Here is a 17,152-nt window from a genome sequence, read left to right on the forward strand (position 1 = left end):
TAAGATCCTTTCCAAAGGAAAGGGTGCTTCTTAAGATCCTTTCCAAAGGAAAGGGTGCTTCTTAAGATCCTTTCCAAAGGAAAGGGTGCTTCTTAAGATCCTTTCCAAAGGAAAGGGTGCTTCTTAAGATCCTTTCCAAAGGAAAGGGTGCTTCTTAAGATCCTTTCCAAAGGAAAGGGTGCTTCTTAAGATCCTTTCCAAAGGAAAGGGTGCTTCTTAAGATCCTTTCCAAAGGAAAGGGTGCTTCTTAAGATCCTTTCCAAAGGAAAGGGTGCTACTTAAGATCCTTTCCAAAGGAAAGGGTGCTTCTTAAGATCCTTTCCAACGGAAAGGGTGCTTCTTAAGATCCTTTCCAAAGGAAAGCGTGCTTCTTAAGATCCTTTCCAAAGGAAAGGGTGCTTCTTAAGATCCTTTCCAAAGGAAAGGGTGCTTCTTAAGATCCTTTCCAAAGGAAAGGGTGCTTCTTAAGATCCTTTCCAAAGGAAAGGGTGCTTCTTAAGATCCTTTCCAAAGGAAAGGGTGCTTCTTAAGATCCTTTCCAACGGAAAGGGTGCTTCTTAAGATCCTTTCCAAAGGAAAGCGTGCTTCTTAAGATCCTTTCCAAAGGAAAGGGTGCTTCTTAAGATCCTTTTCAAAGGAAAGGGTGCTTCTAAAGACCCTTTTCAAAGGAAAGGGTGCTTCTAAAGACCCTTTTCAAAGGAAAGGGTGCTTCTAAAGACCCTTTTCAAAGGAAAGGGTGCTTCTAAAGACCCTTTTCAAAGGAAAGGGTGCTTCTTAAGACCCTTTTCAAAGGAAAGGGTGCTTCTAAAGACCCTTTTTAAGGGAAAGGGTGCTTCTAAAGACCCTTTTTAAGGGAAAGGGTGCTTCTAAAGACCCTTTTTAAGGGAAAGAATGCTTCTAAAGACCCTTTTCAAAGGAAAGGGTGCTTCTAAAGCCCCATTTTAAGGGAAAGGGTGCTTCTAAAGCCCCATTTTAAGGGAAAGGGTGCTTCTAAAGACCCTTTTCAAAGGAAAGGGTGCTTCTAAAGACCCTTTTCAAAGGAAAGGGTGCTTCTAAAGACCCTTTTTAAGGGAAAGGGTGCTTCTAAAGACCCTTTTCAAAGGAAAGGGTACTTCTAAAGCCCCTTTTTAAGGGAAAGGGTGCTTCTAAAGCCCCTTTTTAAGGGAAAGGGTGCTTCTAAAGACACTTTTCAAAGGAAAGGGTACTTCTAAAGCCCCTTTTTAAGGGAAAGGGTGCTTCTAAAGGAAAGGGTGCTTCTTAAGATCCTTTCCAAAGGAAAGGGTGCTTCTTAAGATCCTTTCCAAAGGAAAGGGTGCTTCTTAAGATCCTTTCCAACGGAAAGGGTGCTTCTTAAGATCCTTTCCAAAGGAAAGCGTGCTTCTTAAGATCCTTTCCAAAGGAAAGGGTGCTTCTTAAGATCCTTTTCAAAGGAAAGGGTGCTTCTAAAGACCCTTTTCAAAGGAAAGGGTGCTTCTAAAGACCCTTTTCAAAGGAAAGGGTGCTTCTAAAGACCCTTTTCAAAGGAAAGGGTGCTTCTTAAGACCCTTTTCAAAGGAAAGGGTGCTTCTAAAGACCCTTTTTAAGGGAAAGGGTGCTTCTAAAGACCCTTTTTAAGGGAAAGGGTGCTTCTAAAGACCCTTTTTAAGGGAAAGAATGCTTCTAAAGACCCTTTTCAAAGGAAAGGGTGCTTCTAAAGCCCCATTTTAAGGGAAAGGGTGCTTCTAAAGCCCCATTTTAAGGGAAAGGGTGCTTCTAAAGACCCTTTTCAAAGGAAAGGGTGCTTCTAAAGACCCTTTTCAAAGGAAAGGGTGCTTCTAAAGACCCTTTTTAAGGGAAAGGGTGCTTCTAAAGACCCTTTTCAAAGGAAAGGGTACTTCTAAAGCCCCTTTTTAAGGGAAAGGGTGCTTCTAAAGCCCCTTTTTAAGGGAAAGGGTGCTTCTAAAGACACTTTTCAAAGGAAAGGGTACTTCTAAAGCCCCTTTTTAAGGGAAAGGGTGCTTCTAAAGCCCCTTTTTAAGGGAAAGGGTGCTTCTAAAGACACTTTTCAAAGGAAAGGGTGCTTCTAAAGACCCTTTTCAAAGGAAAGGGTGCTTCTAAAGACCCTTTTCAAAGGAAAGGGTGCTTCTAAAGACCCTTTTCAAAGGAAAGGGTGCTTCTAAAGACCCTTTTTAAGGGAATGGGTGCTTCTAAAGACCCTTTTCAAAGGAAAGGGTGCTTCTAAAGACCCTTTTCAAAGGAAAGGGTGCTTCTAAAGACCCTTTTCAAAGGAAAGGGTGCTTCTAAAGACCCTTTTCAAAGGAAAGGGTGTTTCTAAAGACCCTTTTCAAGGGAAAGGGTGCTTCTAAAGACCATTTTTAAAGGAAAGGGTGCTTCTTAAACCCCTTTCCAATATAAAGGGTGCTTCTTAAACCCCTTTCCAATGTAAAGGGTGCTTCTTAAGACCCTTTCCAATGTAAATGGTGCTTCTTAAGATCCTTTCCAATGTAAAGGGTGCTTCTTAACACCCTTTCCAATGTTAAGGGTGCTTCTTAACACCCTTTCCAATATAAAGGGTGCTTCTTAACACCCTTTCCAATATAAAGGGTGCTTCTTAAGACCCTTTCAAATGTAAAGGGTGCTTCTTAAACCCCTTTCCAATGTAAATGGTGCTTCTTAACACGTTCACGGACGCAAGCAAATTCAGAGAGGTGAAAACAATGACACCCAATTATTTTCGAAATTAGTTTTTTTTTGTTTTTATTTATTAATTACTGATTATTATTATTATTTTTATTTATTATAGAATGTATCTTGTTGAAATAAATCGTATTATGTATATTAATCACCAAAACTTAAGATTGTATACAAGTAAATGAACAAAAATTGGCTGACAATGCGAATGCTATAGCATTCACGTCATTTTGCATCGGAATGCTACAGCATTCACGTCCGCGAACGTGTTAAACCCCTTTCCAATGTAAAGGGTGCTTCTTAAACCCCTTTCCAATGTAAAGGGTGCTTCTTAAGACCCTTTCCAATGTAAATGGTGCTTCTTAAGATCCTTTCCAATGTAAAGGGTGCTTCTTAACACCCTTTCCAATGTAAAGGGTGCTTCTTAACACCCTTTCCAATGTAAAGGGTGCTTCTTAACACCCTTTCCAATGTAAAGGGTGCTTCTTAAGTCCCTTTCCAATGTAAATGGTGCTTCTTAAGATCCTTTCCAATGTAAAGGGTGCTTCTTAACACCCTTTCCAATGTAAAGGGTGCTTCTTAACACCCTTTCCAATGTAAAGGGTGCTTCTTAAGTCCCTTTCCAATGTAAATGGTGCTTCTTAAGATCCTTTCCAATGTAAAGGGTGCTTCTTAAACCCCTTTCCAATATAAAGGGTGCTTCTTAAACCCCTTTCCAATGTAAAGGGTGCTTCTTAAGACCCTTTCCAATGTAAATGGTGCTTCTTAAGATCCTTTCCAATGTAAACGGTGCTTCTTAACACCCTTTCCAATGTAAACGGTGCTTCTTAACACCCTTTCCAATGTAAAGGGTGCTTCTTAACACCCTTTCCAATGTAAAGGGTGCTTCTTAAGACCCTTTCCAATGTAAAGGGTGCTTCTTAAAACCCTTTCCAATGTAAAGGGTGCTTCTCAAGACCATTTCCAAAGGAAAGGGTGCTTCTTAAGACCCTTTCCAAAGGAAAGGGTGCTTCTTTAGACCCTTTCCAAAGGAAAGGGTGCTTCTTAAGACCCTTTCCAAAGGAAAGGGTGCTTCTTTAGACCCTTTCCAAAGGAAAGGGTGCTTCTTTAGACCCTTTCCAAAGGAAAGGGTGCTTCTTTAGACCCTTTCCAAAGGAAAGGGTGCTTCTTAAGACCCTTTCCAAAGGAAAGGGTGCTTCTTATGACCCTTTCCAATGTAAAGGGTGCTTCTTAAGACCCTTTCCAATGTAAAGGGTGCTTCTTAAGACCCTTTCCAAAGGAAAGGGTGCTTCTTAAGACCCTTTCCAATGTAAAGGGTGCTTCTTAAGACCCTTTCCAATGTAAAGGGTGCTTCTTAACACCCTTTCCAATGTAAAGGGTGCTTCTTAAGACCCTTTCCAATGTAAAGGGTGCTTCTTAAGACCCTTTCCAATGTAAAGGGTGCTTCTCAAGACCATTTCCAAAGGAAAGGGTGCTTCTTAAGACCCTTTCCAAAGGAAAGGGTGCTTCTTTAGACCCTTTCCAAAGGAAAGGGTGCTTCTTAAGACCCTTTCCAAAGGAAAGGGTGCTTCTTTAGACCCTTTCCAAAGGAAAGGGTGCTTCTTTAGACCCTTTCCAAAGGAAAGGGTGCTTCTTTAGACCCTTTCCAAAGGAAAGGGTGCTTCTTAAGACCCTTTCCAAAGGAAAGGGTGCTTCTTATGACCCTTTCCAATGTAAACGGTGCTTCTTAACACCCTTTCCAATGTAAAGGGTGCTTCTTAACACCCTTTCCAATGTAAAGGGTGCTTCTTAAGACCCTTTCCAATGTAAAGGGTGCTTCTTAAGACCCTTTCTAATGTAAAGGGTGCTTCTTAAACCCCTTTCCAATGTAAAGGGTGCTTCTTAAGACCCTTTCCAATGTAAATGGTGCTTCTTAAGATCCTTTCCAATGTAAACGGTGCTTCTTAACACCCTTTCCAATGTAAAGGGTGCTTCTTAACACCCTTTCCAATGTAAAGGGTGCTTCTTAAGACCCTTTCCAATGTAAAGGGTGCTTCTTATGACCCTTTCCAAAGGAAAGGGTGCTTCTTAAGACCCTTTCCAAAGGAAAGGGTGCTTCTTAAGACCCTTTCCAATGTAAAGGGTGCTTCTTAAGACCCTTTCCAATGTAAAGGGTGCTTCTTAAGACCCTTTCCAATGTAAAGGGTGCTTCTTAAGACCCTTTCTAATGTAAAGGGTGCTTCTTAAACCCCTTTCCAATGTAAAGGGTGCTTCTTAAGACCCTTTCCAATGTAAATGGTGCTTCTTAAGATCCTTTCCAATGTAAACGGTGCTTCTTAACACCCTTTCCAATGTAAAGGGTGCTTCTTAACACCCTTTCCAATGTAAAGGGTGCTTCTTAAGACCCTTTCCAATGTAAAGGGTGCTTCTTAAGACCCTTTCCAATGTAAAGGGTGCTTCTCAAGACCATTTCCAAAGGAAAGGGTGCTTCTTAAGACCCTTTCCAAAGGAAAGGGTGCTTCTTAAGACCCTTTCCAAAGGAAAGGGTGCTTCTTAAGACCCTTTCCAAAGGAAAGGGTGCTTCTTAAGACCCTTTCCAAAGGAAAGGGTGCTTCTTTAGACCCTTTCCAAAGGAAAGGGTGCTTCTTAAGACCCTTTCCAAAGGAAAGGGTGCCTCTTTAGACCCTTTCCAAAGGAAAGGGTGCTTCTTTAGACCCTTTCCAAAGGAAAGGGTGCTTCTTAAGACCCTTTCCAAAGGAAAGGGTGCTTCTTATGACCCTTTCCAATGTAAAGGGTGCTTCTTAAGACCCTTTCCAATGTAAAGGGTGCTTCTTAAGACCCTTTCCAAAGGAAAGGGTGCTTCTTATGACCCTTTCCAAAGGAAAGGGTGCTTCTTAAGACCCTTTCCAAAGGAAAGGGTGCTTCTTAAGACCCTTTCCAATGTAAAGGGTGCTTCTTATGACCCTTTCCAATGTAAAGGGTGCTTCTTATGACCCTTTCCAAAGGAAAGGGTGCTTCTTATGACCCTTTCCAAAGGAAAGGGTGCTTCTTAACACCCTTTCCAATGTAAAGGGTGCTTCTTAAGTCCCTTTCCAATGTAAATGGTGCTTCTTAAGATCCTTTCCAATGTAAAGGGTGCTTCTTAAACCCCTTTCCAATATAAAGGGTGCTTCTTAAACCCCTTTCCAATGTAAAGGGTGCTTCTTAAGACCCTTTCCAATGTAAATGGTGCTTCTTAAGATCCTTTCCAATGTAAACGGTGCTTCTTAACACCCTTTCCAATGTAAACGGTGCTTCTTAACACCCTTTCCAATGTAAAGGGTGCTTCTTAACACCCTTTCCAATGTAAAGGGTGCTTCTTAAGACCCTTTCCAATGTAAAGGGTGCTTCTTAAGACCCTTTCCAATGTAAAGGGTGCTTCTCAAGACCATTTCCAAAGGAAAGGGTGCTTCTTAAGACCCTTTCCAAAGGAAAGGGTGCTTCTTAAGACCCTTTCCAATGTAAAGGGTGCTTCTTAAGACCCTTTCCAATGTAAAGGGTGCTTCTTAAGACCCTTTCCAATGTAAAGGGTGCTTCTTAAGACCCTTTCCAATGTAATGGGTGCTTCTTAAGACCCTTTCCAATGTAAAGGGTTCTTCTTAAGACCCTTTCCAATGTAAAGGGTGCTTCTTAAGACCCTTTCCAATGTAAAGGGTGCTTCTTAAGACCCTTTCCAATGTAAAGGGTGCTTCTTAAGAACCTTTCCAATGTAAAATGGGCTTTTTAAGACCCTTTCCAATGTAAAGGGTGCTTCTTAAGACCCTTTCCAATGTAAAGGGTGCTTCTTAAAACCCTTTCCAATGTAAAGGGTGCTTCTTAAGACCCTTTCCAATGTAAAGGGTGCTTCTTAAAACCCTTTCCAATGTAAAGGGTGCTTCTAAAGACCCTTTCCAATGTAAAGGGTGGTCCTAAAGACCCTTTCAAAGGAAAGGGTGCTCCTAAAGACCCTTTGCAAAGGAAAGGGTGATTCTAAAGACACCTTTCAAAGGAAAGGGTTCTTCTTAAGAACCTTTCCAATGTAAAGTGTTCTTCTTGAGACCCTTTCCAATGTAAAGTGTTCTTCTTGAGACCCGTTCCAATGTAAAGTGTTCTTCTTGAGACCCGTTCCAATGTAAATTTTGGTTCTTAAGGCTCTTTCCAATGTAAAATGTGCTTCTTAATACCTTTTCCAATGTAAAGTGTTCTTGAGACCGTTTCCAATGTAAAATTTGCTTCTAAATACCCATTGCAATGTAAAGGGTGCTTCGTAAGACCCTAGAAAAGGAAAGGGTGCTTTCTTAAGACCATTTTTCTCAGGTCGGCATTGTGACAAGTTTGAACATTCCTCTACTGCATATCGCCATAGGTCAAGTTTCTGAGATATCGCTTGATGATTTTGATTTTTGCCCTATAATACTTGGAAAATTAGCTATATATCTGTGATTGGTGTTGTTGTAGCCTCTTTTTGCGGTGACATATATTCAGTCAAATCGATTGGCGAATCTTTTTGTAACTTAATTCTTTTCAAGTCCTTTTCGTCCTATATTTCTTGAACCGTAGTGAAAGTACCACAAGATGAGATTTATCAACTATTTCTACCTGGTTAACACTGCACTTTAAGAAAAAGAATGTCATATTAAAATATTTATATTTCCTTGATAAAATTATAAACTAACTAAAATCCGTTAAGGTACCTTCAGAGAAAGACACAATGAATGAGAGATTTTCTTAATGAGGTTCTCTAGTAAAAATTTACTCGTTCAAATGCTTATGACATAGTTTTAAAACTAACAAACTCATAACAGCCTGTGGTTAATTCAAATAGTTTATATTTGTTTACTTCATTCAATATTTGTTTCTAAATGAATTCAGAAAACTATTTTTGCCTAAAAGCAAAACTGTCTCAGTAGTAGTCCCTCTCACTATACCCAATAAATATTTTTGTGCGAAAATGAAATTTAGTTTATTTATAATTCTATTAAATTTAGTCACTTCTGCACCTCAAAATAATAACCAGAACAAAGATAATTTTAAAAGTGAAATTAATCATGTCTATAAAACGAAATTTTCAACTGATATCAGTGAAAATTGGGATATTACAATTGAATCAAATAGTGAACCAAGACCAAGCTATTATCAGAACTATAGGAGGAACATAGTAACAAATGATGTAATATTTTTAAAAGAATTGTTTTCCGGATGTAATATCAATATTTTTTTTATTTTCCCTATATTTCAGAGTTCCAATAAAAAAGCGAGCGACAATAAATCCTTCGAAAAAATACTTTTCAAATTAGATGTAATTTTGAATAAGACGGAAAAGCTTAATGGTCGTATAGAGACATTGAATAAGAGGTATTGTATGGAAAATGTCGAATTTTAAAAAATTTAATCCATTGAATTTAGTAAATCCAGTCCAATCCAAACGTAAGACTAGACTTGGCTCCATGACATTATGTCAGGATAGTTTTAATCGACAGTTTTGAATTTGTATGGGGCAGCTACCTGAAAGTGTTGTCCAATATCGACCTTCTCGGAATTTTATGTACGTTTTTACGAAAATGCAAACGTTGTCCCAGTGTCAGTTACTCCTTTTGATAGTTATCTTGGACCTGTATGCCAAGAAGCATAGAATTGTCAATGAAAAACATCATATCGATGTTGATAGGGCCGCGAGGAAAATTATTGGCTAAAATTTCAAAACAGTCCTCGAACAACTCAAACTACACAGAAGCAAACATTTTGAACTTTCGTGAGGGAGGTACAAGAAGGATTTGTCCTATATAGTGCATCTCCGAACTTGATATATATAATGTTAATCACTCCTTTCGATAGTGACCATCAGCCATTTTAGTTGGTTACCGTTGGATTTTTCAGGCATTTTGGGTCATGATGTCAAGATGTCAATTTGCAATTCTGCCGACTTGAGCGAAGGTTCTAGCTGCACAACTCCTCCCCACTAGGAGAAACTGCTTCCCAGTTACACAACATCGGCATTGATACAGGCAAATGCATAGTACCCAAACAGCATTACAGGCCATTTCCATACATAATAGTCGAGTACTGATCAAGAACAAGCAGTGAGACCGAACTATCATTGTGCCTCTTTATCTACCAAAGGCCTTAGATAACGTCATGCCGAAATTTTCGAGGACATAGTGAAAATTTTCCTCGAATGAAACAGACTGTTCCCCAAGGTGGGGTGATATCTCCGGGACTTTTTAACCTCAACATTTCTGAAATTTCACATCCTCCGCAAAACTAATATATTGTAATAAATGTGAATGATTGTACGATCTTGGCATCGGGTCCTATCGTTGATGACATAGATATGTGATGGGTTAAATATCTACATAGCTGACTTACTGAAGATCTAAACATGGTGTCTTGACCACTAAATACGCCAAGATTTTGGGTGTAACGTTCAATAGCATTTTTAAATAGTCCGCTATTTGAGACAAGATCAGAAGAGTAGGAGCATGGTTCTCATGTCGCCGCACTTAAGGTGCTGCCAAAGAAACCTTGTTTACTTATTGTGCAGCAATAGGCCAGTAAGCTATGCGGACCTAGTGGAAAGCTATGCGGACCTAGTGCATGACTATTCAAAACAGTCATAATGCCGCCCTGATGACTGCAGCAAGGTTACGCATTCTGATATCTGTGGAACATCTTTATATGGAGGTGAAGGTTTTGTCGGTTCATTGGAACATAAATATGAAAGACCTGCTGGGTTGTAATCGCCATGTGCATTTCTGACACAATTTTGTGGACAGCTAGTCTTCCCCCATCCAGGCACATATGGAGAGAACTTCATGATATAAACAAAGGCGTAATTTTAGAACCAGGGGGCTTTTATCTATATAATACCTATCGGATTTCATATTAACAAGGCTCTATTGAAAGGACTTCTCACTAAAGAGGACCCATGGAGAGAACTTCATGATATAAACAGAGTTCCAATTCTAGAACCAGGGGGCATCGATCTATATAATACCTATCGGATAACAAGTCTCTTTTGAAAGGACTTCTCTCTAAAGAAGACCCATTTGAAAGGGATTTCACCTAAAGAAAGATCCTTTGATGGGACTTCTATATATAAAAGTCCATTTTAAGGCGCTACTATCTCAAGAAGACCCCTTTGAAGGGACTTCTATCTCTATAGGGTCACTTAAAAGGAGCTTCAATCTACAGCAGACCCATTGCAAGGGGATTTTGTCGAAAGAAGTCTCCTTTAAAATTAGTTCTACCTATAGAAGACACATTTGAAGGAGCTCCAGTTTATACAAGTCAGAAGGGTCATTTGATGTAGTTCTATCCACAGAAGACCCATCTGATGGAGCTTCTGTCTATAGAAGTTATCTTAAAAGGAGGAGCAGACCCGCGGAAAGGGTATTTTTTCTAGACAAAGCTAATTTGAAAGGACTTCTTTCTATAGAAGATCCATTAGAATTAGCTTCTGTCAATAGAAGGCCAATTTGAATAGTTTCTATCTGTAGAAGGTACCTTAAAAAGAGCTTCGGTCTGTAGCAGACCCATTGGAAGGGGATTTTATATATAGCAGACCTATTAATCGGAGCTTCTGTGAATAGAAGCCCCCTTTGTAGGAACTTCTATCTATAGAAGGTCCCATAAATTGAGCTTCTGTCTATAGCAGACCCATCGAAAGGGGATCTGAAGAAGGTTCATTTGAAAGGACTTCTGTCTACACAAGACAAATTTGAAGGAGCTTCTGTCAATAGAAGGCTACTTTGAAGGGATTTCTATCTTCAGATCGTCTCTTTAAAAAGGTTATCTTTATAGCGAAGCCATTAAAAGGGGATTTTATCTAAAGTTGGCTCCTCTGTAGGGACTTCTGTATATAAAAGATCAATTAGAAGGAACTTCTGTAAATAGAAACCACTTTAAAGGCCCTTCTATCTATATAAGGTCCTTTAAAGGAGCTTCTGTTTATAGCAGACACATCCATTTATTTCTAAAGAAGGCTCCTTTGAAGGGATTTCTGTCTATATAAGATCCATAAGCAGAAGCTTCTGTTAATAGAACGCCACTTTGAAGGTACATCAATCCGTAGAAGGATTTTATCTAAGCAAGGCTACTTTAAGGGGCCTTTGGCTATAGAAGACCATTAGAAGGAGCTTCTGTCAATAGAACCCCACTTTGAAGGGACATCAATCCGTAGAAGGATTTTATCTAAAGAAGACTATTTTAAGGGACTTTTGTCTATAGAAAACCATTAGAAGGAGCTTCTGTCAATAGAAGATCACTTTAAAGGGACTTCAATCCCTATATAGCTAACCCATTAAAAGGAGATTTTATCTAAAATAGGTAACTTTGAAGGGACTTCTGTTTATTGAAGACCTACTTGAAGACCATTGTAAGGGGATTTTATCTATAGAAGTATCCTTTGAAGTTAATTTTATCTATAAAAGACCCATTTGAAAGAGCTTATAAATAAACAGGTAGATCCATTGGGAGGATCTTATCATAAGAAGGCTTCTTTGGAGGTAGTTTTATCTATAGACGACCCGTATGAAGGAACTTCTTTCCATTTAAGACCCCTTTGAAGGGACTTCTATCTGTAGAAGGACCCTTGAAAGGAGCTGATATCTATATTAGTCCCATTGGAAGGAGATTTTATCTATACAAGGCTCCTTTGAAGTTAGTTCTATCTATAGAAGAACAATTTAAAGAAGCTTCTGTAAATAGTAGATCGCTTTGAAGGGACTTCTATCTATAAAAGGTCCCTTAGAAAAGAGGTTCCTTCAAAGGATTTATTATATAAAAGTCTCATTTAAAGGGATTTTGTGTAAAAAAGGGCCCTTTTAAGGACTTATATCTATAGAATATACCTTTGAAGGTCCATTTGAAAGAGTTCATTGTATAGAACACCTCCTAAAGGGACTCCTTTGGAGGTAGGCTTCTTTGGAGGTAGTTTTATCTATAGCAGACCCGTGTGAAGGAACTTCTGTCCATTTAAGACCCCTTTGAAGGGACTTCTATCTGTAGAATGACCCTTGAAAGGAGCTGATATCTATATTAGTCCCATTGGAAGGGCATATTATCTATATAAGGCTCCTTTGAAGTTAGTTCTATCTATAGAAGAGTCATTTAAGCGAGCTTCTGTAAATAGAAGATCACTTTGAAGGGACTTCTATCTATAAAAGGTCCCTTAGAATGATCTTCTGTCTATGACATTTGAAGGATGTTTTATCCAAATGAGGTTCCTTGAAGGGATTTGTTATATAAAAGTCTCATTTAAGGGGACTTTGTCTAAAAAAGACCCTTTTAAGGACATCTATCTATAGAATATACCCTTGAAGGCGCATATACATATTGAAGATCCATTTGAAAATGTTCCTTTTATAGAAGACATCTTAAAGGGATTTCTATCTATAGAATGTCTAATGCATGAGCTTCTGTCTATAGCAGACCCATTGAAAGGGGCTTTTATCTAAAGAAAGCCTCTTTGAAGGGATTTTTTATAGAAGATCTATTGGAATGAGCTTCTCCTTATAGAAGATCCCTTTGAAGGAACTTCCATCTGAAGAAGGTCGGTTAAAAGGAGCTTGTGTCTATAGAAGACCCATTGAAAAGGGTTTTTATCTAAAGAGGGCTCATCTGAAGGGACTTACTTCTGCCTATAGAAGACGCACTGGAAGTGAATTTTATGTGAAGACCTATGTAAAGTACCTATAACAGTTCCCTTTAAAGGCGCTCCTATCTATAGAAGACTCATTTGAAAGAGCTTATAAATAAGCAGGTAGACCTATTGGAAAGGGATTTTATCTACCTCCTTTGAAGGTAGTTTTATATATAGAAGACCCGTGTGAAGGTTCATTTAATACCCCTTTTAAGGGACCTATAGATAGAAGTCCCTTCAAAGGGGTATTTTATTTACAGAAACTCCTTTAAATGGGTCTTCTATAGATAGGGCTAACCGATGAGCTGATATCTATATTAGTCCAATTTTGTCTATAGAAGGCACCTTTGATGTTCGTTCTATCTATAGAAGACCCATTTAAAGGAGCTTCTGTAAATAGAAGACCACTTTGATGGGCCTTCTATTTATAAAAGGTCCCCTAGAATGATCTTCTGTCTATAACATTGGAAGGATATTTTATCTAAAGAAGGCTCCCTTAGAGTCTCATTTAAGGGGATTTATTTTAAAAAATCCTTTCAAGGACTTCTCTCTATAAAATATTTCTATTCCTTTGAAGGCGCATATACCTATTGAAGATCCATTTAAAAAAGTTCCTTTTATAGAAGACCTCTTAATGGGATTTCTGTCTATAGAAGGTCTCATGACAGAAGCTTCTGTCTATATCAGACCCATTGAAAAGGGATTTTATCTAAAGAAGGCCACTTTAAAGCGAAAGCAGATCTATTCGAATGTGCTTATCTCAATAGAATACCCCTTTGAAGGAACTTTTATCTGAAGAAGATCGGGTAAAAAGGAGCTTCCGTCTATAGCAGACCCATTGAAAGATCCCTTTGAAGGAACTTCCATCTGAAGAAGGTCGGTTAAAAGGAGCTTGTGTCTATAGAAGACCCATTGAAAAGGGTTTTTATATAAAGATGGCTCTTTTGAAGGGACTTCTTCTGTCTATAGAGGTCGCACTGGAAGTGAATTTTATGTAAAGACCTATGTAAAGTACCTATAAAAGTTCCTATCTATAGAAGACTCATTTGAAAGAGCTTCCATCTCTAGAAGACCCCTTTGAAGGAACTTCTATCTATAGAAGGCGCCTTAGTTGTGTTCATTACTATGGTCTATTATATATGTATGTATATCCTTTGGTTTCAGACAACAGACATTTGAAAGGGATCTGAAAAACTTGCAGCTAAAACTACAGTCCATACAGAATGAAAGGTATACAAATGTTGTTAACTGTTGCTGAATTTTTTTAAAATTTAATAAATGATATTTTTCAGCATCCAATCAAGAAAAACTCCCCATGTGATCCCACAGAGGGCAGTGAATAACAATCTTGGGTATGTTTTCAAAAAAACCGAATATAATAACAATAACAAATACCATTTATAAATACTTCCCCTTCCATACAGTCAAACTTGGACATATATTTTACGCCGCTCTGATGGTTCCATTCATTTCAATCGTAATTGGCAAGAATATGAAATGGGTTTTGGTGATCCAGCAGGTGATTTCTTTGTGGGCCTTAAACGTTTACATGCCCTTACCAGTCAGGGGCCACCGCAAGAGCTGTTAATTATTTTGGAGAGTTTTAAAAGACACAAACGTTATGCCTACTATGATCGTTTTCGCATTGGTAATGCTAGTGAAAAATATGCCATTGTGGAGTTGGGTTCATATCAGGGCGATGCCGGGGATGCTATGCGTTTTCATTATGGCAAAGCTTTTTCAACATTCGATCGAAATAACATGGAGCCAAAAGTGAGGAATTGTGCCCAAACTTTTGAAGGCGGTTGGTGGTATCATGGCATTGAGTGTTATCGGGGGTAAGCATTGGGACTTGGAATAAAAGTACAGTCAAACTTCTCTATAACGTGGCTGTTGGGGAAAAATTGCCCGTTATAGGGAAGATCGACTGTATATATTTTTTTCAAAATTATTATTAATATTTATTTTCCAGAAATTTGAATGGTGTTTATAGGCAAGAAAAGAAATGGAAACATTCTGGCATCAGTTGGTCACCTTGGTTGGGCTCAAATCGTTCCTTGAAATATGCTGCAATGATGATACGTCCTAGGATAATGTAAAGGCGTTTCTTTGAAAAAAAAATGATAAACTATCCAAATTACTGTAATACCTAATTTTTGCCTGCACTCCAAAACTGTAATGCATTACCGTAATACTCCTCAGACCTGCAAATATCAAGTTTCAATAAATAATTAAGTTAAATACTCTATTTCAGACGCAACTGAAGGGAATTTTATGAAAAGAAGGCTCCGTTCATGGAACTTCTACCTCTAAAAGGCTCTGTTAAAGGCGCTTCTATCTATGAAGCTCCACTTGAAATGGCTTCTATCACCAGAAGACCATTTTGAAGGAACTTCTATCTAAGAGGAGCTTCTATCCACAGAAGAAAGATTGGAAGGGATTTTATGCAAAGAAAGCTCCTTAGAAGGAACTTCTGTTTACAGAAGACTTCATTCGAGGGACTTCTACTCATAAATGGTATTTTGAAGGCGCTTTTATCTATAGAAGATCCATTTGAAAGGACTTCTGTCTCTAGAAGACGCCTTTGATGGAACTTCTAACTACGCATGTCCCTTAAAAGAAGCTTCTGCCTAAAGCAAACCCATTCGTAGGGTATTTTATGTAAAGAAGACACCTTTGAAGGGGCTTTTTTCTATAGAACGTCAATTAAGAGAAGCTTCTGTCAATAGAAGATCTCTTTAAAGGGACTTATATCTATAGAAGTTCCCTTAAAACGAGCAGACCCAATGAGATTGGGATTTTATCTAAAGAAAGGGACTTCTGTCTCTAGAAGATCCATTTGAAGTAGCTTCTGTCAATATACGACTCCTTTGAAGGGACTTTCATCTATAGAAGGTCCCTTAAAACGAGCTTCTGTCTACAGCAGACTAATCGAAAGGAGATTTTATGTAAAAAAGACACCCTTGAAGGGACTTCTGTCTATAATAGAGCCTTTAGAAAGATCTTCTGTCAATAGAATATTACTTTGAAAGGGATTCTATTTACAGCAGATCCCTCAAAACTAGCTTCTGTCTATAGCAGACCCATCGAAAGGGGATTTTACATAAAGAAGGCTCCTATGTAGGGACTTCTGTCCATAGAAGACCCTTTAAAAGCAGACCCCTTTGAAGGGACTTCTATCTATAGAAGGTCCCGTAAAACGAACTTCACTCTATAGACCCATTGGCACGATATATTATTTAAAAAAGGTTCCTTTGATAGGACTTCGCCCATTAGAAGAAACTTCTGTCAATAGATGATCACTTTGAAGGTACATCTATCTATGGCAAGTCCCTATAGCAAACCCATTGAAAGGGGATTTTATGTAAATAAGGCTTCTTTGAAGAGACTTCTCTCTAAAGGTGGCCCATTAGAAGGAGCTATGAGGGAACTTTTAACTATAACAGGTACCTTGAAAGGAGCTTCCGTCTATTGCAGACCCATTGAAAAGGGATTTTACCTAGAAAAGGTTCATTTGAAGGGACTTCTGTCTTTAGAAGGCCCTTTAAAACAAACATCTGTCTATACCAGATCCAACGAAAGGGGATGTCATGAAAAGAAGACACCCTTGAAGGGACTTATACATATAGAAGGTCATTAAAAACGAGTTTCTGTCTATAGCAGACCCATTGGAAGGGTATTTTAACTTAAGAAGGCTCCTTTGAAAAGATTTCTGTATATAGAAAACCCATTAGAACCAGCTTCTGTCAATATAAGGCCCCATTGCAGGGACAACTATCTGTAGAAGTTTCCTCAGAACAAGCTTCTGCCTATAGCAGACCCTTCGAAAAGGGATTTTATGTAAAGAAGACACTTTTGAAGAGGCTTCTGCCTATAGAAGACCTATTAGAAGGAACTTATGTCAATAGAATATCACTTTGAATTGACTTCTAACTATAGCAGGACCCTTCACACGAGCTTCTATCTATAGCAGACCCATTGGAAGGGTATTTTATCTAAAGAAGGCTTCTTTTGAAGGGACTCAGCTATGGAAGCCCCATTAGAGTCAGCTTCTGTCAATGAAGACACCTTTGAAGGTACCTCTCTCTAAAAAGATCCCTTAAAACGAGCTATAGTCTATAACAGACCCATTGAAAGGCTGCTTTGAAGGAACTTCTGTCTATAAAAGACCCATTAGAGGTAGATTCTCTCAATAGAAGAAACCTTTGCAGTGACATCTATGTATCTGTAGAAGTTCGTATTTAAAGGGAATTTCTTTCAAAAAGGATCTATAGAAGTACCCTCTATAGATTTACCCTTTCTTTCAGAAAGAATCTACAGAAGTACCTTTCTTTCAGAAAGGATTTACAGAAGTACCCTTTCTTTCAGAAAGGATCTACAGAAGTACCCTTTCTTTCAGAAAGGATCTACAGAAGTACCCTTTCTTTCAGAAAGGATCTACGGAAGTACCCTTTCTTTCAGAAAGGATCTACAGAAGTACCCTTTCTTTCAGAAAGGATCTACAGAAGTACCCTTTCTTTCAGAAAGGATCTACAGAAGTACCCTTTCTTTCAGAAAGGACCTACAGAAGTACCCTTTCTTTCAGAAAGGATCTACAGAAGTACCCTTTCTTTCAGAAAGGATCTACAGAAGTATCCTTTCTTTCATAAAGGATCTACAGAAGTACCCTTTCTTTCAGAAAGGATCTACAGAAGTACCCTTTCTTTCAGAAAGGGTCTATAGAAGTACCCTTTCTATGAAAAAGGTACTATAGAAGTACCCTTTCTATGAAAAAGGATCTATAGAAGTACCCTTTCTTTTAGAAAGGATCTAAAGAAGTACCCTTTCTTTCAGAAAGGATCTATA

General features: G+C 38.6%; 1 protein-coding gene across 1 annotated transcript; it reads left to right on the top strand.

The window, feature by feature from the left end:
- Positions 1-13,585: 13,585 nt before the first annotated feature.
- On the top strand, positions 13,586-14,406 carry LOC141392224 (angiopoietin-related protein 6-like). The gene is made up of 3 exons (XM_073965178.1): positions 13,586-13,659; positions 13,732-14,145; positions 14,280-14,406. The coding sequence occupies exons 1-3, from the start codon at positions 13,586-13,588 to the stop codon at positions 14,404-14,406; spliced, it is 615 nt and encodes a 204-aa protein (XP_073821279.1).
- Positions 14,407-17,152: the final 2,746 nt, after the last annotated feature.

This window comes from Musca autumnalis, unplaced genomic scaffold (assembly GCF_047663935.1).
Source record: "Musca autumnalis isolate F117 unplaced genomic scaffold, ASM4766393v1 scaffold_2, whole genome shotgun sequence".
Lineage (NCBI taxonomy): Eukaryota > Metazoa > Arthropoda > Insecta > Diptera > Muscidae > Musca > Musca autumnalis.